This window comes from Dermochelys coriacea, chromosome 27, assembly GCF_009764565.3.
Source record: "Dermochelys coriacea isolate rDerCor1 chromosome 27, rDerCor1.pri.v4, whole genome shotgun sequence".
Lineage (NCBI taxonomy): Eukaryota > Metazoa > Chordata > Testudines > Dermochelyidae > Dermochelys > Dermochelys coriacea.
This window is the reverse complement of record NC_050094.1, coordinates 5,637,469-5,663,970: the sequence shown is the minus strand read 5'-3', so window position 1 is coordinate 5,663,970 and position 26,502 is coordinate 5,637,469. Positions and strand designations below refer to the sequence as shown.

Here is a 26,502-nt window from a genome sequence, read left to right as displayed (position 1 = left end):
GAGCTTCAGGGAGAGCGCATAGAACAGGGCAATTTGGAGTGATCCACCCCATCTTCCTCTCTTGGCTTCTGGCAGTTAGAGGTTTAGGGGTGCCCCGAGCATAGGGTTGCACCCTGACCATCTTTGCTAATAGCCACTGATGGACCTATCCTCCATGAACTTATCTAGCTCTTTTTTGAATCCAGAGCTCCTATAATTAAGGCCTGGGGTGGGGTGGGTTGTCACATTTTCAAAGGCACCAAAGGCCCAGATTCTCAAAAATATTTAGGTGCCTAACTGCCATGGATCTAGACCTAAGTGTCTTAGGAACATGAATCCTGTTTTCGAAAGAGACTTAGGAACTTGGGAGCCTGAGCCATACTGACAAAGTCCCTTGAGGTGAGTCAAGGAGCCCAGCAAGGCCTGATGCCTGGTGTGGAGGAAAAAATCAGTGGACCCAAGTAGGACTAAACTTCCCAAGTAGGCCTAAAACTTTAGTCAGGCTAACTGTCTATATAAAGCATAAGAAAAGAGTGTGAAAAATTCCATTAAGGGGTGATTGCAAGCAGCACAGCTTAAGAAATGTAACCATAACCACTAGAAGTTAGAAAAAAGCCATTAACTGCAAAGAAAACACCTGTCAATAACAGGAAAAGCTTGTTTTTGCTAAACTCCAACTAAGGCAAAGCTACTGTTGAAACTTGCACTATATGCCAAATAAGGAAAATGCTGTTAAAAGAAGTGGGTTTAACAAATTGTGGTTTTCAGCAATATAAGCTCCTGTATTTTCTGTATACGGCAGGGCAGCTACTTAGAGCTGTTACCTCCCAGTGCTTGTAATCAATAAAGGAGCCTCAGGCGTGGTTCTGATCCAAACACAACGCGTGGTTAATTTTTCCACCACAAATCTTGGTGCCGTGACTCGAATAGACAGCTGACACCCAGTACTGGAGGACCGCGAGCAGAAATGTGCTTCTGGCCAGCGTCAGTGTGAGGCATATTTCTATTGGCATGAAAAAACAGAAGGAAAAAACAAAAAAACCCAAAAAATGGTGCCGTGAATCTCAAATGAGGAGTCTCAAGGACTCCCAGGAGAAACTTATAACACAATTAAAAGAGATTTAAAAAAAATTGGCAAAGAATTTAAATCCAACTAAGCCGGCAAAAAATATTAAGCAACAGAAGCCCCTCAGACAGTGTCTCCCCGTACTGAGAAAATGTTCCCCTTGCGCCATTTCCTAGGCATTGGTGCTTCGGGTCATGAGACCTTGTTGTCTGCACATGTACCTTGGTCTCCTACAAAATTGTATAATTTACTTAAAAATTTTCCAAAAATAAAAGAGGACCCTGTTAAATTAAAAAAGAAATTGAAATTTTATAAACTGTTATAAACCTACATGGGCAGATTTAAACCACCTTCTACAAAGGGTCATGCCTAGGGAAACACAGAGTCGCCTTGGTAAAAAAGCTCAGTGGCCCAAGCAAAATCCAAGCCATAACCAAAAGAGGTTAAATAAAATCAGAAAAAAGCTGTTAAATAAAATTCTCACAGCCTGCCCAAAGAAAGCTGACTGGAGCAAAAATTAGCACCTGTAAACAAAGTAAAAATAAAAATTTAAGTAAAACCCAATACTCTCACAGCCACATTAAAACTATGTTAATGACCTTCCAGCTCTGGAACATACAGGGACCCCATAATAGCCGCCCATTGCGGGGGGAGAAGGGGAAGGCCAAACCAAGGTTCCCACTTTCCACCTCCCCTAGGGACCCAGTGATGGCATGTGTTACTATTGCAAGTAAATAGGCCATTGGATTCAGTAAATGTCCCTACCAACCTGGTCGATCCAAAAGCGGTAGGGGTGGGCAATATTCTTATTCCCTACTCCATCTCTTCACCTCTGTCCGTTTCTATTGGTCTTTTGTTTGACAGTCATGCTTTCCTCCTAAGCCCTTGTTCTAACCCTAACCTTTTGGGAAAAGACTTGCTGTGTAAATTAAATTGTATAATCTGCTGTACCCCAAATGGTGTGTATCTGGATGTGCCTGATCCCGCTCACAATAAGGTTCTGGCAGTTTACAGGAGAAGACTGACCTCAGCCCTTCCCCATTGCAACAAGAACTGCTGGCTAAGGTCTCTCCCTCCTTGTAAGCCTTGTGAGCCGATCATGCCAATCAGGTTGGGTGCATTGGGTCGGCCTAACCCATTAAGATTTGCCTAAACCCAGCAAGACCCCTTCCCGAGGTGCAGCAGTACCTTCTATCAAAACAGGACAAGAGAAAATCCAACCTGTTCTTACCTCCTTCGTTCATCAAGGAGTCATTATTCCTATGGTCAGTGAGTGTAACTCCCCCATTTTACCGTGCTGTTAATGCTGCTGTACTCCCTACTTTTCCCGTTGTCCCTCGTCCTACTACTATCCTTTCCTGCAAAGCACTGGTGCTGAGGGGTTGTTACCATCTCAAATAAGGAAAAGGTTGTATTAAGTCCAAATGTAAAAGAATTAAGGTTATTGTTAAATAAGATGCATTTAGATGTAAAAAAATAAATGTGTGTGTATGTAAATAGGTGTGTATAAATAAATAAAAGGGGGGTTAGTCAAAAAGCCCACTCTCCTTGCTAAATCGGTAGTAAAACAATGCCTGTGCCCATGAAAAGAAATAATGCAACAACAACAACAACAAAGGATCAGGCCCAGACAAGCAGGCAACCGCAGTTTAAGAAAGTTAAAAGAAAAGAAAGTGAGAGGTTAACTCTGTAGTTACTGGAAGAAATTAAGCAGTGAAACTTTGTACAAATGTTAAAAAAGGTGTTATGAAAAGAAAATTCTTGGTTTCTTTGCAGCCATTCCTTTGAAGAAAGGGCGCATTTCTCTGGAAGAATTTCTGTAAATAATCCAGGCAAAAGGTTATTTAAGTAAAATCATTTAACTATAAACAAGTTAGGCAAATTGCTAAAAAACACTCCTGGTGAGTACAATCTTTGTTTTATAAGTTTAAAATAAATTGGTGTTGTTTTAAAATTATAAAACCAAAAAAATACTTTTTCCAAATAAAATAAACTAGTGTTGTATAATTTTGGTATTTAGCATTTAATCCTTAAAGTGACTTAATGCTTTACAAGATTTAAAATGTTTTAAAATAAAGACCAAAGCTGTGGCTGCAGCAGGGCAGTCAAAGCCAGGAAAATGGAAAAGGATTTTAAATCTGTTTTGGTAACAAATGGCAGATAAAAGCTGTAGTTGGTGCCCCACTCTAAGTCTTAAGGTGGCTCTGTGTAATCAACAGTCACTTTGCCAAAGGAAAGCCAAAATGGGTTGTGTTTTCCTTTTCAAATCAATGTGTGTTTAAGAGCAAAAGTTAAAAGTTAATTGTGTCCTTTTGTGACAAAGTCTCTAAGCGGCTGATAACTTTGAATCCAAAAGCAAGCCAAGAATGTCTGTGTTAATGTAAATCACCTAAATAATAAAAAATAGAAGCCATTAAAACCTAACCTGCCTATAAAACAAATACAGAAAAATATGGGGAGTAATTCCTCAGTTTTGCCTGCAATCAGCAAGGGTATTTGTAAAGAAAGGAATATTTTAAGCAATACTGCCAACAGTGTGTAATCTGCCAGCAACATAGTGTTCGTAAAGCTGTCAAGGTTAGGCAGGCAGTACATCTCCCTTCCTGGGGATTTTTTGTAAATACTCAGATTGATTCAAATGTTTAAATGTTGTAATTGTAAGCATGTGTTAGTTTTATTAATGTATTTTCCTGTAAAAAAGTCAGATGCCAAAACTGTTGTAAAATTTTGTTTAAGGATTTTGTACCACAATTTGGCATACCTGTGAGTAGCAACAGTGATAGTGGACCTAATGACAGGTTTCAGAGTAGCAGCCATGTTAGTCTGTATTTGCAAAAAGAAAAGGAGGACTTGTGGCACCTTAGAGACTAACAAATTTTTTTGAGCATAAGCTTTCGTGAGCTACAGCTCACTTCATCGGATGCATCCGATGAAGTGAGCTGTAGCTCACGAAAGCTTATGCTCAAATAAATTTGTTAGTCTCTAAGGTGCCACAAGTACTCCTTTTCTTTTTAGTGGACCTAATGTTATTGGAAAAATTATAACAAGTTATGTGCAGCTTTACAGATCCAACACAATCTCCACTGCCCCCACCACCTGCAGTCTGCCAGGACAGCAAAACGTCAAAATGGAATTTTGAAAAATAAAACTGGCCAAGATCTGTGCTAAAACAAATTTAAAGTGGCCAAATGCCCTCCCATTAGCATTAATGAATACGAGAACAACTCCCAATCAAAAGACTGGACTCAACCCTCATGAATTCTAACAGGGCGCCCAATGCGACTACTGGCTGCGCCCCACTGGTCCTGGCTCAGATGGACAGTCATTTAATAAATAACACAATGCTTAATTATTGTCAGGCACTAACGAAATGTGTTAGGTCTTTTTATATACAGCAGCCCTGCCACTCGCTGAAACCAGGAGACTGGAACTACATAGAGGTCCATCAGCGAGGAACCGCCCTGGCCCCATGCTGAAAGACCCTTATCAAATCCTGTTAAATATCAACACCACTGTGAAGTGCCAGGAATTGACTATCTGCCCATGTTTCTCACTGTAATGGCTCTCCGACTGATGATCAATCTATCTTTCCTTCTGGTGTTGTTGCTCCTTCTGAACAGCGGGAGTGAAGGACAAGGTAAAAAGCCGGTAACCTCTCCTTTGTCCGCTGACAGATCCACCGTGCCTTTAAAGGCACAACCTCTCCACCTGAAGAAAACAATCTCTCCACCTAAGGACATAATAAAGCCTCCAACCAAGCAAGGTGATTGTTCTAGTAACCTCTCCCTTGCTGCCTTATTGCCAGACAGCTAAGTAAATTAAGACTACAAAATCTTGAAGAATAGTTTGTGGAAGCTAGCCAAAACTACCTGAAGATAAAACTTTTAATATTCCTCAGCCTCTTCTTCTTAACAAACTTAGGGTGGGAATGGAAAAGTAATATTTTTCTAGATCTTGACCAATCAGTAGCCTCACTAGTAAATAATCAAATATATACCCAAAAAGTTTGTTCTGCCACCGGAAATTTTGCCTGTACTGAAATTATCCCAGTAACTAATAATTTAACCTGTACCATATTGTAATATACCCCTTCTTATGCCATTGATGCTGATGGCTCTCAGCCTTTTTGTGAAGGTGTTTAGCCAACAGATGTGCTGAGCCCTCTACAGAGTCAGCAGGCTGGCCTGCGGCCTGCAAGGCACCATGCATGGCTGGGCTGGTGCTGGGCCCAAGAAGGCGGAGGCAGCTAATGGCTGACACAACTACATCGCGCCTCCAGCAGCCCAACTTGGTGGAGAGGCCTGTGTGAAAATCCCAGAGGTCTCTGGTGTAATTAGAATTGAGCAAAGATGCCTGGAAATTTGATACATCCAATATCTCAAGTGATTCCTTTTCCCTCCCACCCTTAAGGGTGGTGGTGGGTTTTGGCCAGAGCAGTATGGGCTCAGGAGAAGACATGCATGGTAATTAAACTGATTCTTTCCCCTACTGTCAGGCACTCATCCAACCTGATAATCATCAATTAATGTGGTGAGAAAGCCCTTCCTGGCAAGAGATAGCAACACAGAAACATAGGACTGGAAGAGGCCTCAAGCGGTCATCTAATCCAGTCCCCTGCACTCATGGCAGGACTTATCTAGACCATTCCTGACAGGTGTTTGTCCAATATACTCTTAAAAATCTCCAATGATGGAGATTCCACAACCTCCCTAGGCAATTTATTCCAGTGCTTAACCATCCTTCCAGCCACTTCCTTCCAACCCCATGGAACAAACACGACCTGGTTCAAATGGTCTGTGGGCACGTACCTCCTCGTCGAGAATCTCCTGGCACTGGGAATAATTGACGCGGGCTGCCCAGCTCCCATTCATGAGGCATTCTCTGTACCCGTTGTCTGGAGGAAAGAGACACAAACACATTGAACAGTTAATGAATGGGACAGGATTAAAAAAGAGATTTGGAAGTTGCTATGGTGAGATTTTCAGGTTGCCATGGCACCGGGCCAACTGGATTTTTTTTCTGTAATACTGACTCATTTACTTGATTATTATTATTTCAACATGGAAATCCAGTTGCCACTTAGTAAATGCCATGTTTGTTCTTTCAAAAACTTTCTTTGCAAACAAGGATGAAAGTGGGAGCCAAGAAGGAAAGAAAGAAAAGCAAATCTAGAGCAAAGGGCTGGCGGTAATGTTCCCTTCATACTGGCTGTTCGCCTGTATGATCATTCATTGTCTGTCTATCTCAGTGATAATGTGAAGTTGGCGCCTTATTTTCTGCAATAGCAACTTCCTTAGCATATCGGCAAATTTCATTGTCACGGGGATGACTCTAGGCACCACGAGTTGAGAAGACAGCTACCGTGGCAAGCCCAAAGCAGCATCCTATTAGCATTAACGCCAGAGGAGTGATAGAGTGATGGGGACATTGCAGATCTATTATTAGCAAACAGGCCTTTGTGCCCTATCAGAGAAATTGGATTCAGAGATTACAAGGCCAGAAGGGTCCTGTCATAGGCCCAGGCCCTCAGCTGTGCCTCAGTTTCCCCTTTGGCTATATAAATCAATCTGAGTCAGACTTTACCTTCAATAACCCCTTGTTCATGGCGGACGTTAGTCACCGATAACCAACAAACTAGCCTAAAGAAATAGCCCCAGGCTTCAGTTTCCTCCTCACCATCCGGAGATGCCTTCTTCTCCTTGCTTCCTCTCATCAGTACATTGCCAGCAGCTCTCCTTGGCCCCCAGACTCAGCTGCTTCATACCCAGCCACACTGGGGCCAAATCTGTTGTTCTTGTTCTGCTCTTCCCCCCATGGAGTCGGATTCATTTACAGTCTCAGCGCTTGGGTTAACTGACTCGGGCTGGCAGGGCTTGGGCTACAGGGCTAAAAATATCAGTGTAGACAGACGTTCAGGCTTGGGCTGGAGCCTGGGTTTCAGAGCCCAGAATACTGGATGGGCCAGTATGTCCAGGAATGGCGTGGCTTGCCCCCACCTGCGTGACCCTGCCCCTGCTGGCATGACCCTGTGAGCCTGGTGCAGGTGAGGCCATGCTGCATGGAGGACGCTGTTTCAAAGAGTGCGCTGCGCTGCCCAGCATGACCTCACATGCGTGTGCACAAGGTCATGCAGGTGGAGGCGGGATGGCGCGCGCTTGCCAATGGTGTCCTCCATGTGAGGATACCTGACAAAACCACATGTTTTGCAGAGCCAGGCGGCACTGTGCTGCAGGCAGTGGAGCGGGTAGAGTAACAGGGTGATCTCCCCTCAGCCTCAGGGCTGGCCCCAGTGCCCGAGTGCCACAGGAGGGGGCATCCTCTCTTGAATGAAAGATGAAGCCGATACCTTTCCCACACCGGAATATGAAAAGGAGTACCGGTGGCACCTTAGAGACTAACAAATTTATTAGAGCATAAGCTTTCGTGAGCTACAGCTCACTTCATCGGATGCATTTGGTGGAAAAAACAGAGGAGAGATTTATATACACACACACACAGAGAACATGAAACAATGGGTTTATCATACACACTGTAAGGAGAGTGATCACTTAAGATAAGCCATCACCAGCAGCAGGGGGGGGGAAAGGAGGAAAACCTTTCATGGTGACAAGCAAGGTAGGCTAATTCCAGCAGTTAACAAGAATATCAGAGGAACAGTGGGGGGTGGGGTGGGAGGGAGAAATACCATGGGGAAATAGTTTTACTTTGTGTAATGACTCATCCATTCCCAGTCTCTATTCAAGCCTAAGTTAATTGTATCCAGTTTGCAAATTAATTCCAATTCAGCAGTCTCTCCTTGGAGTCTGTTTTTGAAGCTTTTTTGTTGAAGTATAGCCACTCTAAGATCTGTGATCGAGTGACCAGAGACAGACCAGTCCTTGCTTACAGACAGCCCCCCAATCTGAAGCAAATACTCACCAGCAACCACACACCACACAACAGAACCACTAACCCAGGAACCTATCCTTGCAACAAAGCCCGTTGCCAACTCTGTCCACATATCTATTCAGGGGATACCATCATAGGGCCTAATCACATCAGCCACACTATCAGAGGCTCGTTCACCTGCGCATCTACCAATGTGATATATGCCATCATGTGCCAGCAATGCCCCTCTGCCATGTACATTGGCCAAACTGGACAGTCTCTACATAAAAGAATGAATGGACACAAATCAGACGTCAAGAATTATAACATTCAAAAACCAGTTGGAGAACACTTCAATCTCTCTGGTCACTCGATCACAGACCTAAGAGTGGCTATCCTTCAACCAAAAAGCTTCAAAAACAGACTCCAACGAGAGACTGCTGAATTGGAATTAATTTGCAAACTGGATACAATTAACTTAGGCTTGAATAGAGACTGGGAATGGATGAGTCATTACACAAAGTAAAACTATTTCCCCATGGTATTTCTCCCCCCCACCCTACCCCCCACTGTTCCTCTGATATTCTTGTTAACTGCTGGAATTAGCCTACCTTGCTTGTCACCATGAAAGGTTTTCCTCCTTTCCCCCCCCTGCTGTGGGTGATGGCTTATCTTAAGTGATCACTCTCCTTACAGTGTGTATGATAAACCCATTGTTTCATGTTCTCTGTGTGTGTGTGTATATAAATCTCTCCTCTGTTTTTTCCACCAAATGCATCCGATGAAGTGAGCTGTAGCTCACGAAAGCTTATGCTCTAATAAATTTGTTAGTCTCTAAGGTGCCACCGGTACTCCTTTTCTTTTTGTGAATACAGACTAACACGGCTGCTACTCTAACACCGGAATATGGTTAGCTTCCTCCTGCCGGCCACCCTCCACTTCCATAGTGCCGGCTTTGCGGTGGAATGAAGACACAAACCCTTTGCCATTTGGTGTGAACACACACAGAACACCTTGGTACCCTGTGGCACCCTCCCCGCCTCAGCAGTTAGGCACTCAGATAGTCCAGTGATGAGTTTGGTATTAATGTGCCCATAGCTAAATGGCTTAGATAGGGGAAATTGGCCTTTCACCCCCCTCTGGAGGCCTCTGGCTGCTAGATGTGATCATGCGCCATTTGTTTCTCATGCACACTTCACACACAGCATCAAATGGGAGGGCTAGATTAGTGATTAGAGATCTGTGAATGTGAATTAGAGACCACACATTACAGTGCCAGCTGTGGAGAATTCACAGGGACACAGACAGCCCTTAGATTGTTTGTTAAATCAAACAAACAACCCCTCTCCCCCCATGGTTATTAATGGTGTAATGATTTCACAGCATCTTCCTGCACATCACCTCCCCTCGGATCAATTTATGCCCTTAAATGCCATAGAGCTGCGACAGGCAGTGCTGATCCCTAACTGAAACCTGAGGCTGATTTATTGCACTCACCACTCGTGCTGCCCCTCCGGTCAATATATGGCAACTAGGGCTGTCAAATGATTCAAAAATATAATCGCTGTTAATTGCAAGATGAAACAAAAAGAGTCATGCTTAATCACAGTTTTATTACACTGTTTAGCACTAATAGAATACTCATTTAAATTTATTATAAGTATTTGTGGATGTTTCTGTACATTTTCAAATATATTGAAAGTGAAAGTGCAGCTTACAAATGTCGAAGCATGAAGGAGCATACGAATGTTTAGCACATCTGGCATGGAAATACCGTGCAACACCAGCTACAAGAGTGCCATGCGAATGGCTGTTCTCACTTTCAGGTGACATTGTAAATAAGACACAAATCAGACGTCAAGAATTATAACATTCAAAAACCAGTCGGAGAACACTTCAATCTCTCCGGTCACACGATTACAGACCTGAGAGTAGCTATCCTTCAACAAAAAAACTTCAGAAACAGACTCCAACGAGAGACTGCTGAATTGGAATTAATTTGCAAACTGGATACAATTAACTTAGGCTTGAATAGAGACTGGGAATGGATGAGTCATTACACAAAGTAAAACTATTTCCCCATGTTATTTCTCCCCTCCACCCCAGCCCCCACTGTTCCTTTTCTTTTTGCGAATACAGACTAACACGGCTGTTACTCTGAAACCCATTGTAAATAAGAAGCGGGCAGCATTATCTCCCGTAAATGTAAACAAACTTGTGTGTCTTAGCGGTTGGCTGAACAAGAAGTAGGACAAGTATAGGCTCTAAAGTTTTATATTGTTTTGTTTTTGAGTGCAGTTATGCAACCACAAAAATCTACATTTGTAAGTTACATTTTCATGATAAAGAGATTGCACTATGGTACTTGTATGAACTGAAAAATACTTGTGGCACCTTAGAGACTAACAAATTTATTTGAGCATAAGCTTTCATGAGCTACAGCTCACTTCATCGGATACTGATACAACTGTCAGAAGCCAGTGCAATGTATCCGATGAAGTGAGCTGTAGCTCACGAAAGCTTATGCTCAAATAAATTTGTTAGTCTCTAAGGTGCCACAAGTACTCCTTTTCTTTTGAAAAATATGATTTCTTTTGTTTATCTTTTTACCGTGCAAATATTTGTAATCTAAAATAATAATATAAAGTGAACACTGGACACTTTGTATTCTGTGTTGTAATTGAAATCAATATCTTTGAAAATGTCGAAAAGCATACAAAAGTATTTGTAATAAATTTAAATTGGTATCCTATTATTGTTTAACAGTGCCATTAAAACTGTGATTAATCATGACTGTTTTTTTAAAAATCTAGTTAATTTTGTTTTGCTTTAATCGCATGCATTTAACTGCAATTAATTGACAGCCCTAATGGCAACATTTCTCCACTAATGAACTATGGTGTAGCGGGTTTGTTCACAGCATAATTCAACACAGGAGTTGAAATCAGTCCAGGAGAAATCTAGGACTGTAATAACCAGGTACTGTGGATCAGATTTGTATTGGCAGAATTGCCTGGGGAGCCCAGGACTGGAATAGCAGGGAGTACTGCAAGCTAGGGGTGAGGCACTTTGTCAGCAGTGTGTGTGTGTGTGTGTGTGTGTGCGTGCCAGCTCTCTCTCTCTGTGTGTGTGCATGAGGGGTGCTGTACTGATGCAACTATCAGAAGCCAGTGCAATGTTACTGTGTGTTTCACAGCCCACTGGGTTAATAGTTAATTCTACATTTTGCAAGACTGGGACTACTCTACACCTAAAACAGCCTCTCAGCTCCTAATGCCCTGGGCTCCGTGAGGAATCCAAACTGGATGCAAAATCTGGAGAGAACCCATGAAACTGGATTGGACTCAGGACATGGCCAACACTGAAGTAGATTGTCACGAGGTACAGAGGACTCTTTCTTATGTGCCTGGCTGATGTGTCTTGCTCACTTGCTCAGGGTCACAATGATCACCAGAGCGGGACTGATAAAGAATTTCCCACTGGGCACAGATTGGCACCTAATCAATTCCATGCCAATGCAGGGGCTTCGGGGCATGGTCTCTGCCTGTGGCACGCAGCCGTTTAGTCTCATGAGGACTTAAATGCTTGAGTCTAGCCAAAGTCATTGCGCTCAATACAGGGGTAACTGGGTGAAATGTACAGACCTGTGCTATGCAGGTCACACTAGGAGAGGTAAAGGTTTGTGGGATGCTTGGATGGTTTCTGTACCACTTTTGCTATCGTGAATTCTAAAAGTCCCACAAAACAGCTAAACAAACAAAAAGTGGGGCCTCAAAAGGGGATCTCAAACAGCACTGCAAATTTGGAGCCACCTTGAGCTTCCTGGTTGTCACTATGCTGCACAAGATGGCTACTCAGAACTTAGTGGTAGAGTGGACTAGGGACTCAGCCTGTCCCACTTTCAATGCCCAGGTCCCCTGACACTGAGCTGTAGGAGAATCTTCATTTGCTAGTAGCAGCGTTGGGCCTAAGACACACAGTTGAGTAGCTCTGATTCTATCCTGTAGATTGCAGTGGTGCACACACACCCACACACACTCACATGCACAAGCACACAGACACAAAGCCAATTCACAGGCCCATAAAAGGATTCAATGCAAAGTGACTTGCCCAAAGTCACACAGCTGGGTGTGGAACTCAGGTCTCCTGATGCTCACTAACCAAACCAGGTCAATAGCTGTGATTGCAAAGCGCTGGCAGATGGGTACATTAATTCCGAGAGTGCCAGGTGCCGGGATGTGTTGAAGGACAAAGTGACGGAGGAGCTATTATGTGGGAAGGCTGCTGAGTGGGAGAGAACGGAAGCGAGTACGTGAGTGTAAGCACCAGCTGTCAGAACTGGCACCCTCAACTCTGCAAAGGATTCCTCTTCATGCTGATTGTACCCATTGAGGAGCTACAAAATGCCTGGGCCATGGGTCCTGCTATCGGTTTCAACAAGCAAGACTAAGGGCTGCTCACATTGGAAGCTCTTTGGGGCAGGGACTATCTTTTTGTTCTATGTTCGTACAGCACCTAGCACAATGGGGTCATGGTCCATGATGACAGCTGCTAGCCGCTACTGCTATAATAGATAATAATAAACAACCAACACACAGTGCCAAGGCTAGGGCAGTATTGCTGCAGTGAGAAAGGAACTGGGGGGAAGCGTCTGTTCGAATAAAATCACAGTGATTCCCTCTTAAGGAAGGATGGACCAGTGGTTAAGCGGCTAGCTTATGACTTTGGAGTGTTGGGCTCTGTCCCCCCCTCTGCCACAGACTTCTTGTGTCACCTTGGGCAAGTCACATAGGATAAATCTACACAGCTCACGGCAGCGAGCCTCCCAGTCTGTGTTGGCAGACTGGGCCTGGTGGGGGTTGTGCCAGTGTTGTAAAAATGGCCGTATAGATGTTGAATTCAGGCTCTGAAGCCCACCCCCTCCCTAGGCTTCAGAGCCCAAGCCTCAATGTCTACACAGCTATTTTCAGTGCGAGCCTGAGTCTGTCTATCTGGGCTGGGAGGCTCGCTGCTGTGGACTGTGTGGACGGGTCCCAGATTTTTAAAGGTATTTAGCTGTTGCTGTGCTTAGCATTGCAAGACCTAACTGATTTAGGAGCCTAAGTTTAATTTTCAAATGGGATTTAGGTGCTCTCTAACAGCTCACATTTAGAGCTGGTGAAGAAATGGCCTCTTCCCGCTGCCCCCCATGGGAAATGTGGACTTTTCCTCCAAAAATCAAAGATAAGAAAATGTTCCGCCGGCTGAAAAACTACAATTTTCAGCCAAAAGTGTTTGCGATGAGATTTGGAAATTTTCTGTGGAAAGCACTTCCTTGTGAAAGAGCATCATTTAGCCAAACACCTGACTCACCATCGAAAAATAGTTTAGCCACAAGATTTCCCACCAGTCCTAGCCCATTTTGTGGGCCCGACCTGGCAGCCCTGGCACAAGGCAAGGAGTGCCTGTGATGTCAGATCTGCTCTAGGAATTATTTTGGGGCAGTTCCCTGGCTTGTGTTATACAGGAGGTCAGACTGGTTGATTGGACTGGTCCCTTTCTGCGTTAGAATCTATGTCCATGGGATCATATGATTAAGTAGAGGCGACTCGTGTTTGCTGGATTGGGGTCTAACTCAGGCTGACATACAATGTGCTAGTCAGACTCACTACAGTCAGAAGCATAATCACAGGTTTCAGAGTAGCAGCCGTGTTAGTCTGTATTCACAAAAAGAAAAGGAGTACTTGTGGCACCTTAGAGACTAACAAATTTATTAGAGCATAAACTTTCGTGAGCTACAGCTCACTTCATCGAAGTGAGCTGTAGCTCACGAAAGTTTATGCTCTAATAAATTTGTTAGTCTCTAAGGTGCCACAAGTACTCCTTTTCTTTTTACAGTCAGAAGATCACTTTTTGAATACACATGTCTCACTTGGCTGGCTTCTTTTTCAAAGGCATCACAGAAGAGGCGGCAGCCCTGGGAGATCCCGTGGCCTCCTCACATGAGCAGAGGTTGCAGACCTCGTGGAAGATTTCCAGCCCTGCTCCGCAGACCCAAGATGCTCAGAAATTTCCAAATGACGGGTATGTGGAAGGCTGGTGCACTGGTCTAGGCTCCAGCCCCAGACTTGGGTGGACCCAGGTTCCAAACTTTAGCCTTCCATTTTAAGCAGTGTTAATGAAGAATCTCAATATGTTTGAGGCCTCTCTTTTCCATCTGTAAAATGGAGATAAGAGCACTGCCCGACCTCACAGGGGTGTTGTGAGGATGAAGATTGTGAGAGGCTCTGATACTAAGATAATGGGGACCTCAGATAAATAGATAGCTCTGAAATGACCGAGGCTCACCCTATTGCTCAGCCTCGCTTAGTATAAATGTAGCTCATGAAATTGTAAGGAAATGGGAACCCAAAGGACATGAAAGTGATAGGAAAATGTGACCAGCATCCCTTACATCTTTTTGCACAGTCCTTTGTCTGTGAGCTCATCTCCCCTCCTAATAAACTGACGAGGATGGCTAGTGGGGCTGGGTTGCAAAGCCACTAGCGAGGCACTGTAATATGCTTTACCAAACAATGAAGACATCAAAGCAGAGTCAGGCAGGAGGAAAACAAACCTGCTCAATTTCACTGAGCAAAGCTACCTTCCCAACAATGAAGTCACCCCAGAGATCAAACAAACAAATCTATGCGGTCTTGCAAAGAAGCATTGCCAGAAAGTCCCCATGACAACTAGCTGACATCACAAAGGTGGCATCATCATTAAATCATTAAAAATAACGCCATGTGTACAATCATGATAATCAGCAGCTTAAGAACATTAACAAAATATAAACCGACTATCCTGTTCCCTGGGAGAGCTGGGGATAATTCATCTTTCTGATGGAGGTTTTTTTTTTTGGTTGACAATTATCAGCACTTTTATGGGGAAAAAAGATACCCTTCTCCATGCCTTAGCTATTAACCAGACTTGAGGTTTTTCCCCACCCGCCCCCCCAATCTCTGGCGCTCAGCAAAACGGCATCAGCCATTTTCAAGCAATTTTCATTAAAATGTCGTGAACAAGAATAAGCAGAAAACAGTTCCCTTCAGGCCCCTTATGTCCGAGGGAGCTTGGAGCATTTACACTTTTCTCTGTAGAAGGACGTGATCAATCATAAAAACAGGGGGACAGACCAGCTTTCTACCCACATATTTACTCCTGACGCTGATCCGGGCACTTTAGGTAATAACCTACTACTCTTTCTTCAAGCACATTGATATGGATATACAGTGCTTATTTCCCGCCACCATGATATCTAAACACCACACAGTCTTTAACTCCTCATGACCCCTTGGTGAAGTAGGACAGTGCTCCTATTCCTAGTTTACACAAGGGGACCTGAGGCACAGAAAGACTAAGTGACTTGCCCAAGGTCACAAAAGAGGTCTGTAGTAGAGCAATGTTCTAACTCCAGGACCATCCTTCCTCTCTCTAAGTGCAGAGCTGTAGTGCATCAGAGTGTCAGCCTCCCAAAGGAGTGTAGCAGCATTAACCCCATGTTACAAGTGGCAAAACTGAGTCTTTCCTCCTAACCCATCCCCTTTCTGGGGAGCCATTCCTGCAGAAGCACCTGAGAGTGAACTGCACCCCAGAAGGGATGGAGGAAGGACTCAGTTTCCCCATCTGTAAAGCGGGGATAATGCTGCTGAACTCCTTTGTCAAGTGCTTTGAATCAATGGATGGAAAGGGCTATATAGCAGCGAAGGAAGATGATGTTCATCCCATGCAACAGGAGTTGCCATCTTGGCTAGGACTATCAGAAGTATTGCCACTGCAATGCCCTCCTGCTCCCCACACACCATTCTGGTGGGTTGTAATATTTTGGTCTCATTTTGGTTGTTGGGTTTAGTGTGCCAGTGCCGGGTGGTGCTGGTGGTCTGTGCTATGCAGGAGGTCAGACTAGATGATCTGGTGGTACCTTCTGGCTGTAAACTCTCTGACTCTTAGCCTCTTGCCTGGTGTCCAGCAGTGGCTAGCACTGGCCAAGTGTCAGAACGTGGAGGCCCACTGTTTACACAAAGGGGATGAATGGGCTAGCAAACATAGAACTGGGTGCCTCTGTTCTCCCGGTCTCCTCACCCAAGGACAAGGGAACAGTCAATGTAATTGAAAGGTGGCAAATTCAAAACAGGTCAAAGGAAATATGTTTTCACATAATGAATTAGCCTGTGGAACTCATTGCTACATGATGCTTCTGAAGCCAAGATCTTAGCACAATCCAAAAAGGATTGGGTGTTTACATGGTAACAAAGCTTCCCAGAATTACCATATTTAATGCTAACAATAATTGGGAAGGGATATTAAACCTCATGTTCTGAGGTTTAAGACATTCAGTGACTATTAGATACCAGGATGAAACCTAATGTAGGGGGCACATCTACCCACTCCAGGCTTTCTTGCCTCTTCCCCTGAAGCATCTGCCAGACACAGGTTCCTGGACTAGGCAGGCCTTGGGTCTAAGACAGACTGGCAATGTTCCCATGTGATACCACACATGGGGTGACTGGGTTCCCTCCTCAAACCTACAGCACCCAACAGATGGTCTGAAACATCTGACTGAACTGCTGTCGCTGGGCTTGGCACAATGAGAACAGGGTGCGGCCCCACCTTTCATGTACTGGGCAGGTGCCAATACCAACCACAAATGAAGCACAAGCCAGGTAGCCAGGAATGGGGTTTTCTCTTTGCCCCATTGCCCTGTCATAGCCCGGTGTGTGTGCAACTGATGCCAAACTCATCCCTGGGGGTCAGTGACCCTGGTGCTGCTGCCGCCTTCCTATTCCCTCCCCCGCCCCGCCCCACGTGCCTTACTTGTGGTGTTGTATCGGACTCCATAGAAGTATTCGGGGCAAGGGCGGGCCACCAGCTGCCCCACAGCACTCCGGGGCCAGCATGTACCAATCAGGTCTATTGATGCGTTGCACTGGAGACCTGGGAGAGACAGGGGAGAGGGTTAACAGAGATCCCAAAGTGAATGGACTGGAGCTCCCACCTGCAGCACCCCTTGGTTAACAGAGCAAAGGGACTGAACCCTGCAGAGCCGGGGGTATGGTGGGCCAGGGGATTTGTTGCTGGCGGGATAGAGGAGCTTCTCACTGTATCCCATTCTCGTCCCCAGCTGCTCGCTGCATCCCATTATCTCCTAACACACTGGGAGCTTTCTTCCTCTGAAGCAGTCATTGTTGGCCACTGTCAGAGCCTGTTTCTTCACTAGGAAAAAAAGGGGTCTCTCTTATAAGATAGCTAACTTGAAATATCCACAGCGTTGCAAGTTCTCAGTGGAGACGAGGCACAGGGAAGTGTTACCTTGCTGTAGCTGGTTGTGGTTAAACCCCACACCACTGGCTCTGAAACTGCACTGGTTCATGTACAACCTTCTTAAAAACTTGTTGCGAAGCAAATGGATGGAACATCAAGCTCATGTACCACAGTGTGGGAACTCCTGCCTTAAACCCTCCTCCTTCATCTCAATCAGCTACACTGAGGTGCAACTATCCCTCTATCAAGGTTGCTTTGTTTCCACTCGGGTTTTACAGCTAGACAGCTAACGTGCAAGTGCTTATCTCATTGTAGAAACACACTTATTTTCCTAGTGAAGGCAAGCCCAGGAACTGGACTAGCTTGACCATAGGTGTGACCGGGAAAATGCTTGCCCTATCCTGGGTCTGAGTCTGTCTGGGGATACCTGTGTTTCACACTCTGATGCAAAGTGGATTATAAAAAGCGGGCCTGGGTGGACTTGCAATTGGAGAGAAGCAGCAGAGACTTTCAGTCTCAGCTGGGTGGTTCAGCTCTCCTGGGTGAGAAGGAACCAAAAGTTGTGACAATAAATGAGAGCTTCCTGCCAACTTAAGTATAATGAATTGTTTAGAGCTGGTTGGAAAATGGGGTGTTTGTATGTGTGTGTGCATGAATAACAGAGACTTGGTGGGATAACTCACATGACTGGAGTACTGTCATGGATGGATATAAACTGTTCCGGAAGGACAGGCAGGGCAGAAAAGGTGGGGGAGTTGCATTGTATGTAAGGGACCAGTATAACTGCTCAGAGCCAAAGTATGCAACTGCAGAAAAACCTGAGAGTCTCTGGATTAAATTTAGAAGTGTGAGCAACAAGGGTGATGTCGTGGTGGGAGTCTGCTATAGACCAGCGGACCAGGGGGATGAGGTGGATGAGGTTTTCTTCCAGCAACTCATGGAAGTTACTAGATCGCAGGCTCTGGTTCTCATGGGAGACTTCAATCACCCTGATATCTGCTGGGAGAGCAATACAGCGGTGCACGGACAATCCAGGAAGTTTTTGGAAAGTGTAGGGGACAATTTCCTGGTGCAAATGCTGGAGGAACCAACTAGGGGCAGAGCTTTTCTTGACCTGCTGCTCAAAAACTGGGAAGAATTAGTAGGGGAAGCAAAAGTGGATGGGAACCTGGGAGGCAGTGACCATGAGATGGTCGAGTTCAGGATCCTGACACAGGGAAGAAAGGAGAGCAGCAGAATATGGACCCTGGACTTCAGAAAAGCAGACTTTGACTCCCTCAGGGAACTGATGGGCAGGATCCCCTGGGAGAATAACATGAGGGGGAAAGGAGTCCAGGAGAGCTGGCTGTATTTTAAAGAATCCTTATTGAGGTTACAGGGACAAACCATCCCGATGTGTAGAAAGAATGGCAACTATGGCAGGTGACCAGCTTGGCTTCACAGTGAAATCCTTGCTGATCTTAAACACAAAAAAAGAAGCTTACAAGAAGTGGAAGATTGGACAAATGACCAGGGAAGAATATAAAAATATTTCTCGGGCATGCAGGAGTGAAATCAGGAAGGCTAAATCACACCTGGAGTTGCAGCTAGCAAGAGATGTTAAGAGTAACAAGAAGGGTTTCTTCAGGTATGTTAGCAACAAGAAGAAAGTCAAGGAACATGTGGGTGCCTTCCTGAATGAGGGAGGCAACCTAGTGACAGAGGATGTGGAAAAAGCTAATGTACTCAATGCTTTTTTTGCCTCTGTCTTCACAAACAAGGTCAGCTCCCAGACTGCTGCATTGGGCAGCACAGCATGGGGAGGAGGTGACCAGCCCTCTGTGGAGAAAGAAGTGGTTTGGGACTATTTAGAAAAGCTGGACAAGCACAAGTCCATGGGGCTAGATGCGCTCCAACCGAGAGTGCTAAAGGAGTTGGCGGATGTGACTGCAGAGCCATTGGACATTATCTTTGAAAACTCATGGAGATTGGGGAAAGTCCCGGATGACTGGAAAAAGACTAATGTGGTGCCCATCTTTAAAAAAGGGAAAAAGGAGGATCCTGGGAACTATAGGCCAGTCAGCCTTACCTCAGTCCCTGGAAAAATCATGGAGCAGGTCCTCAAGGAATCAATTCTGAAGCACTTTGAGGAGAGGAAAGTGATCAGGAACAGTCAGCATGGATTCACCAAGGGCAAGTCATGCCTGACTAATCTAATCGCCTTTTATGATGAGATAACTGGCTTTGTGGATGAGGAGAAAGCAGTGGACGTGTTGGTCCTTGACTTTAGCAAAGCTTTTGACACAGTCTCCCACAGTATTCTTGCCAGCAAGTTAAAGAAGTATGGGCTGGATGAATGGACTATAAGGTGGATAGAAAGTTGGCTAGATTGTTGGGCTCAATGGGTAGTGATCAATGGCTCCATGTCTAGTTGGCAGCTGGTATCAAGTGGAGTGCCCCAAAGCTTGGTCCTCAGGCCGGTTTTGTTCAATATCTTCATAAATGATCTGGAGGATGGTGTGGATTGCACCCTCAGCAAGTTTGCAGATGACACTAAACTGGGAGGAGAGGTAGATACTCTGGAGGGTAAGGATAGGATACAGAGGGACCTAGACAAATTAGAGGATTGGGCCAAAAGAAATCTTTTGAGGTTCAACAAGGACAAGTGCAGAGTCCTGCACTTAGGATGGAGGAATCCCATGCACTGCTACGGGCTGGGGGACCGACTGGCTAAGCAGCCGTTCTGCAGAAAAGGACCTAGGGGTTACAGTGGACGAGAAGCTGGATATGAGTCAACAGTATGCCCTTGTTGCCAAGAAGGCCAATGGCATTTTGTGATGTATAAGTAGGGGCATTGCCAGGAGATCGAGGGATGTGATTGTTCCCCTCTATTCGACATTGGTGAGGCCTCATCTGGAGTACTGTGTCCAATTTTGGGCCCCACACTAGAAGAAGGATGTGGAAAAATTGGAAAGAGTCCAGCGGAGGGCAACAAAAATGATTAGAGGACTGGAACACATGATTTATGAGGAGAGGCTGAGGAAACTGGCATTGTTTAGTCTGTAGAAGAGAAGAATGAGGGGGGATTTGATAGCTGCTTTCAACTACCTCAAAGGGGGTTCCAAAGAGGAGGATCTAGACTGTTGTCAGTGGTAGTAGATGACAGAACAAGGAGTACTAGTCTCAAGTTGCAGTGGGGGAGGTTTAGGTTGGCTATTAGGAAAAACTTTTTCACTAGGAGGGTGGTGAAACACTGGAATGCGTTACCTAGGGAGGTGGTGGAATCTCCTTGCTTAGAAGTTTTTAAGGTCAGGCTTGACAAAGCCCTAGCTGGGATGATTTAGTTGGGGACTGGTCCTGCTTTGAGCAGGGGGTTGGACTAGATGACCTCCTGAGGTCCCTTCCAACCCTGATATTCTATGATTCTATGAATACCAAAACATTTCAATTAGGAAATTTGCTGCAATTGCCTCATGGGAGTTGTAGTTCACTTGCCTCATACGCCCATCCCCCTCTATAAGGCAGGTTCCTTGGTCAGACTACATTTCCCATGATGCAACATGGTCTCCCCCAGAGTGAGAAAAGGCAGTTGTATCCTGGGAGTCCCTGTATATGGTGCATCATGGGAGATGTAGTCTGACCATGGAAGCTGGCTCATGAAGGAGAATGAGGACACGAGGCAGCTGAACTACAGCTCCCATGAGGCATCACGACAACTTATCTACATACAGATTTGTTGGTTTTTTGACAAAAAAAACAACCCACAACATTTTCAAAGAAGGCAGACACTTTTCATGACAAATTTTGTTTAGCTGAAAAGCCAATTTGCTTTTAAAAAACAGTTTTGATGAAAATTTTTCAACCAGCCCTAGTTGCAGGACTTGTTATAAAACCCACTCTGGAAACATGGCCCATCTGCTGGCCAAGGAAGGACTGAATGGGCCAAGGAGCTTGAAGTGGGGTCTTTCAAGGCTGAGCCTTGGTGGAAGGACATGCACTAACTGTGGCCTTCAGTCGCCACGACTGTAGAACCAGCAAAAAAATCATTTATACACTGAGAGAATAACAAGGTATTGGGGGGTTTCTGGTGGCACAGAGTTTAAGTTCAAGTAGGGGAAGTTGGCAGCTTCATGGTTACCAGGGTATAACACATAGTTATATTAACTCATTTGATGCCAGTAGTTGTTTCACAACCCAGTCCACCAGCTCAGAGCTTGTACTGGGAAAAATCAACAGCTCTTCCTTCTGTGGGACTCGCCTCCCATCCCCATTACTCCTTTGCAACCTCCCCATCCCACCAGGGGTCCTTTGGTTGGTCTTTATTCAGTTTTCAAGCACTGGGTCCTCTAGAAGAACCCAGAGGGAGTTTGTGCTTCATGCTGCCTTTGTGAGGCTCACAATGTTTTGGGCACATGTTCATTGGCTGGAGTCCATTCGTGGCACCCGGGATTAAGCAAGTCGCTTTTGGGGCTGAAAATAATTCTGCACCCATAGTGCTATGTGCGTAACACCTTTTGCGTGAAAAGATTTTCAGTGCATTGCAGGCGGAATAATTCAACATAAAATTTTAATGGTGGCTTTAACTCTGACCTCCTTTTCTTGGTGTGGGTTTAGCGCTCAGTAAACTGTGATATTGTACAGGAAATCAGTTCTATCCGGGCCATGGCTAATATGGCTAATGAAAGCACAGTGTGTTAATTTAGGCTTTATTGAGGCCAGATTGCAGAGTTATTTATATATATTTTTAACATAGTACAGGATGTTCTGTAGCAAAATATGTCTTTGCTACAGCTGAGGATTAGATACAAAACCGATTTCTCTGTGTCATGTCAACATAATTCAATAATTAACATTCTGCAGTTTGAAGAGGGGTGTGCAACAGACTTTGAAAGGTGTTTGTGTGGTTTAGTGCAAAGCACTTATAGTTATTGAAGATACAGCAGCACTTTCTGGGCTGAAATGAGTGGTTTCATTCTTTTCTAACTGGCTTTCAGTAACTCCACATCTCAAATACTGTGGGCCTGAATCTGAGCTCAGTTAAATCAATTCTACCTAGGACTTGAATGGAGTTACTCCATACTTTTGCTGATATGAGAGCAGAATAGACCCAAGTTTATCCTGGTAGCTGCAGTGCATTGTGCGGGAGCTATGGTTGCAACTGGACATTTTAATGTTCATGTTTATGTGTCTACATTTCTCCTACATTGCGTATGAATAAAGCTGGCCAAAAAAAATTGGCCAAAAATTGGAGTTTTGATAAAATTCAAATATTTGTGGAAAAAGATTCTGTTTTCACAGAGGACCGTTTGATGATTTTTTGATGAAAACCTGGAGTCCTTTAAAAACAATGTGCTGAAAAAATGTTGTTTTCCTCAAAAAAATTATTGCAGGAAAAAAAATCATTTCCCAATTGTTCTACTTACGAATTGTGAAAGTCTTCAGAGTTTTGGGAACAATTCCATATTTTTTGTGGCGAGGTGTTTTTAATTGTAACTCTATTTTTGCTAATGTTTATGTTGCTGTAGCAACCTTAAATTGCCCATTCCTTGGGAAATAATCATGATGGTAATTCTGACTTGCTGTGTGATCTTGGGCAGATCCCATTTAACTACATGTGCCTCAGTTTCCCCATTTGTAAAATGGGGCTTATCACCCATCTACATCACAGGTCAGCCGGGAGGCATGAGGTTTGCAAAGTGATGCAGCGCTGAAAAATGAGAAGTCATTGGCTACTGAATGAAGCATAATATTTATAAAGGATAAACAGAATGACCTGAATAACTAAAGGTTTACGTAGCTGGACATTGACCCCAGGCATAATAATGGAATGGCTGATATGGTGCGCTATCAATGAAAAAATGAAAGGAAGATGGAAATATAATTAATACCAGCCAACATAGTTTTCATGGAATTTAGATCTTGTCAGACAGATGTGAGTCGGTTCCAAGTGTGGTTGATAAAGGCAGCTGTCTTGATATAATATACTTACATTTCCAGAAGGCATTTTGACATCGTACCTCACGACTTTCTGATGAAAGAATTAGCACTACACAAAATGAATATGGGCCCAAAAGAAATGAATTAACAACTGACAGATCTCAATAGAGAATTATCAACTAGCAGGAGATCCAGGGGGCTATGCCAGAATGGTACACGCACTCTGGAGGCTGCGGTTTCTACTGGGAGAGGGGACTGTGTAAACCTCCCCTCACTTTTCTACCATTTAACATCTCCCCATATTTATATGCCCCCTAGGTAGTACCTGAACACCTTCGACCCTTCTTTGTATTTAAGCATCCCAATGCCTCTGGGAGGGAGGGCACTGTACAGATGGGGAATCAAGGCAGAGAGACAAAGGGACTTACCCAAAGTCACATAGGGAATCTGTGGCACAGCAGTGACTTGACCCAGAGGCTGCCAAGCCCAAGGCAAGTGATCTACCCATTGGCCCATCCTTCCTCTCAGGGTCCTCTAATGCAACCACCACTATTCAGGATGAAATAGGCCCCTGCTTCATCTCCAGCCCTGTCCCGGGCCCAGCGTGCAATGGGCATTTGTCTGGTGGTTCAGCTCCCTGTTCTGCCAAGCAGTCAGCTCCCCATCCTTGACCCTGAAACAGAGTGGTCAGCCGGGTCCCGTGTCTCCGCAGATTAAAGATTTATGGTATCAGGCAATAAACAAACCCCATAAATCAATCCCGCTGCCGGAGCTGCCCCTCAGGCCCCATCACCGTGGCTGGTGTACAGAGAGCTGAGAGCAGCTGCCTTTCTGGGACTGCTTCTCTATAAACTGCACGTCCGGGCAATTGGCAACGGCCAGGTGGGGATGGGACATCCCAGCAGCTGGCCTGAGGCGGAGCAGCTAAGCCAGTGCTGTGGCCAGTGGCAGATCAGTTAATGTCCAAGCTCAGACAGTGGTGGGGACAGATGGCTCAGGGGAGATTTGGAAGGAACTATGGAGCCTTTTGCCTCTAGGTCACCATCCTGAGCAGCCCTGGGGGAGCTCTAAAGTGAGCTGGGACCATCCCAGCTCCCAGCCTAGAGCTCCCGGCTCTGCAGCAGCTCCTCAGCAGCTCACTCAGTGGCCACCTGTCGCATTGCAAGAAAGGGAGGAGAGCCACTGTGGCTGCTCCGTTGGCTACTTCCCAGCCGGGCTGCGGGAGTCCAGTGAAAGCAGGGAAGGAGCATTGAACCCGGGGGGCTAACACAGGATGGCCCCTCTCCTTCAAACAGCCCCCCTGGGCAGCCCAGGAGCAGAGAAAGGAGGAAAATATGGACCCCAACAGCCAGTTGTGGCCCCTGATTTGCTGCCCTAGCTCTAGGGGTTGTTCTAACTTCCACCTGCTGGCAGCAGTCCCACAGGGATCATGCACCACCTCTGGATAGCTGGAGTCCAGGGCGCGGCTGCTACTCCCCCTCCCAAGCCCAGACTGTGCCAGGGGCTGCAGGGAGGGGGGCAAACCAGTTATGCTGGCTGAATGCCCACAGGGCCCTCCTCCAGCAGGGGACTCACAGGTGATGTCTGCCCCCTTCGTGTTGCCCAAGGGGCTCAAGGGGATCTGCCCAAAGTAGGGATTGTGGCCCCTCGACCCTGTTTCAGTGACAGGATGGCGCCCAGGCTGGAATGGCCGGATATCCCTAGGGCAGGGTTCGCCTGGGATGCTTGACTGCCCAGGCAGTGCCCGTTTTCTGCCAAGATGGCGTCACCCACAGGGACATCAGTCTGGCACCCTTCACGTGCGCTAAGTTCAGCTTTGTGTGTGTGTGACGCACAAAATGAGCCCGCTCAGCAATCGGGGGGGGGGGGCGGGGGGAGGCCGCAGGTGGCGTGGGAAGAAAGAATCTGTCCAGGCCCTAAACGTGGGCTGGGCCCTCCCTGTCCTTGGCTCCTGTAAGTGTAATGGGTGTGATGGGGAGGCTGGATCCTGACTGACAGCACCTAGGCCCAGATCCTGGGAGTCTGGGGCCTCGATAGCTGTATGGAGTTGGGTCTTGCCCCCTTGTCAGGCCGAAGTCTGAAACCGGTCACCAGGCAACTCCCGCTGAATGTGAACAAGACCCTGGAGCAGGGGATGTAGGGAGGGGGCTGACATCAGGGACTGGTGGGCCCAGACCCACTCCCAGTTAGCCAGAGCAGGATGGAATATGAATCTAACCTAGAGCCACCTGGAGGGCATTTATCACCCAGGGAGTGCCGGGGCAGCAATGGTTAGTGATCCCCTTTGATCCCCAGCCCCTGGTCTCTTGCTTTGGGGTGGGAATGGGGCTGGGAGACAGGGAGTGATGGGTTTGGCTTTATGCATCTCACCCTCTCGTGGCTGCTGTTAGGTTCCTAAAGACTTCTGGGGCTGTGGGCTTTCGGTCTCTTTCTGCTCAAGTGTTAATGGGGCTGGGATTCTGGTGCTGAAGAGCCAGGAGTCAGCCATGCGTGGCTGTGAGGTGCAGGAGCTTTCTGCGGCATGCATGTTTGGGACAAGTGCTGCACATCTTTCTGTTGTAACCCTAATAACCAACGTGGGCGGGTCACTGATGGAGCTTGAAGGGGGGTGTCCCAGGCTACCCTTCCTTCCAAATCATGGCTCTGCCAGCGCCCCAGCTATGGAGAAGCCTCCTTTGTTAGGGAGACATGGAAACAAACGCCCTGATTAGAGCTGGCTGAAAATTTTCTAATGGAGCAGCGTTCCCCGGGGAAAATGGTGACGCAGCGGGAAGTCTCGATTCGGTCAAAACTTCCGATGGAAACCAGGCAGGGTGGCAGGCTGGCTGGGGTGTCAGGCTCCCAGACAGACAGCCCAGAGTCCAGGGATCCCAGGTTCGCCAGCACCCTGGGTGGCTGGTTCTCTGGCTGGCCAGCTTCAAGCTCCTCAGAAGCTATCAAGTTCTACGGCTCCCTGGCAGCCCAGGTTTGGGTCTCTTCCATATTTTCTTTCAGAAACACTGAAATGCTCTCTCTGCGAGAATGTTTCCGTGTTTCTCAAATGAACTATTGTGGAAATTCAATACTGGGACCAAATTTGAGTTTGGGGTTCGTCTTGATTTGGGAGGAAAGTTTTTCTGGAAACTACCTTTTTTCATGGCACTGAAATTCCACATCCTGGCCAGCTCTAGTTCTGACTGCTATGATCCTGCACCCCAGGCAGGTATGTGACGATGGAGCTGGGTCTGGGGAATGGGTTACAAACAGAGCAGGGATGAAAGGGATAGGGTGCATCTTGGCTGAATAATAGTCTCATGGCTCTTTTTACTAGTAGGTTGATACCCAATGTTAGGAGAGATTGCATAAATTCCAGTGGTTTTGCCTGGATACATACTTGACTTCTGTTGTGGACAGTT

General features: G+C 45.9%; 1 protein-coding gene across 1 annotated transcript in view; it reads right to left on the bottom strand.

Annotated features, from left to right (window-relative positions):
- LOC119849173 (corticotropin-releasing factor receptor 1) overlaps positions 1 to 26,502 on the bottom strand; it is a 120,759-nt gene that overhangs the window by 35,422 nt on the left and 58,835 nt on the right. The window contains exons 3-4 of the mRNA XM_038385990.2: positions 16,745 to 16,864; positions 5,854 to 5,939 (exon numbers count right to left, since the gene is read on the bottom strand). Of these exons, the coding sequence (XP_038241918.1) occupies positions 5,854 to 5,939; positions 16,745 to 16,864 (206 nt within the window). The remainder of the gene's footprint in view (positions 1 to 5,853; positions 5,940 to 16,744; positions 16,865 to 26,502) is intronic.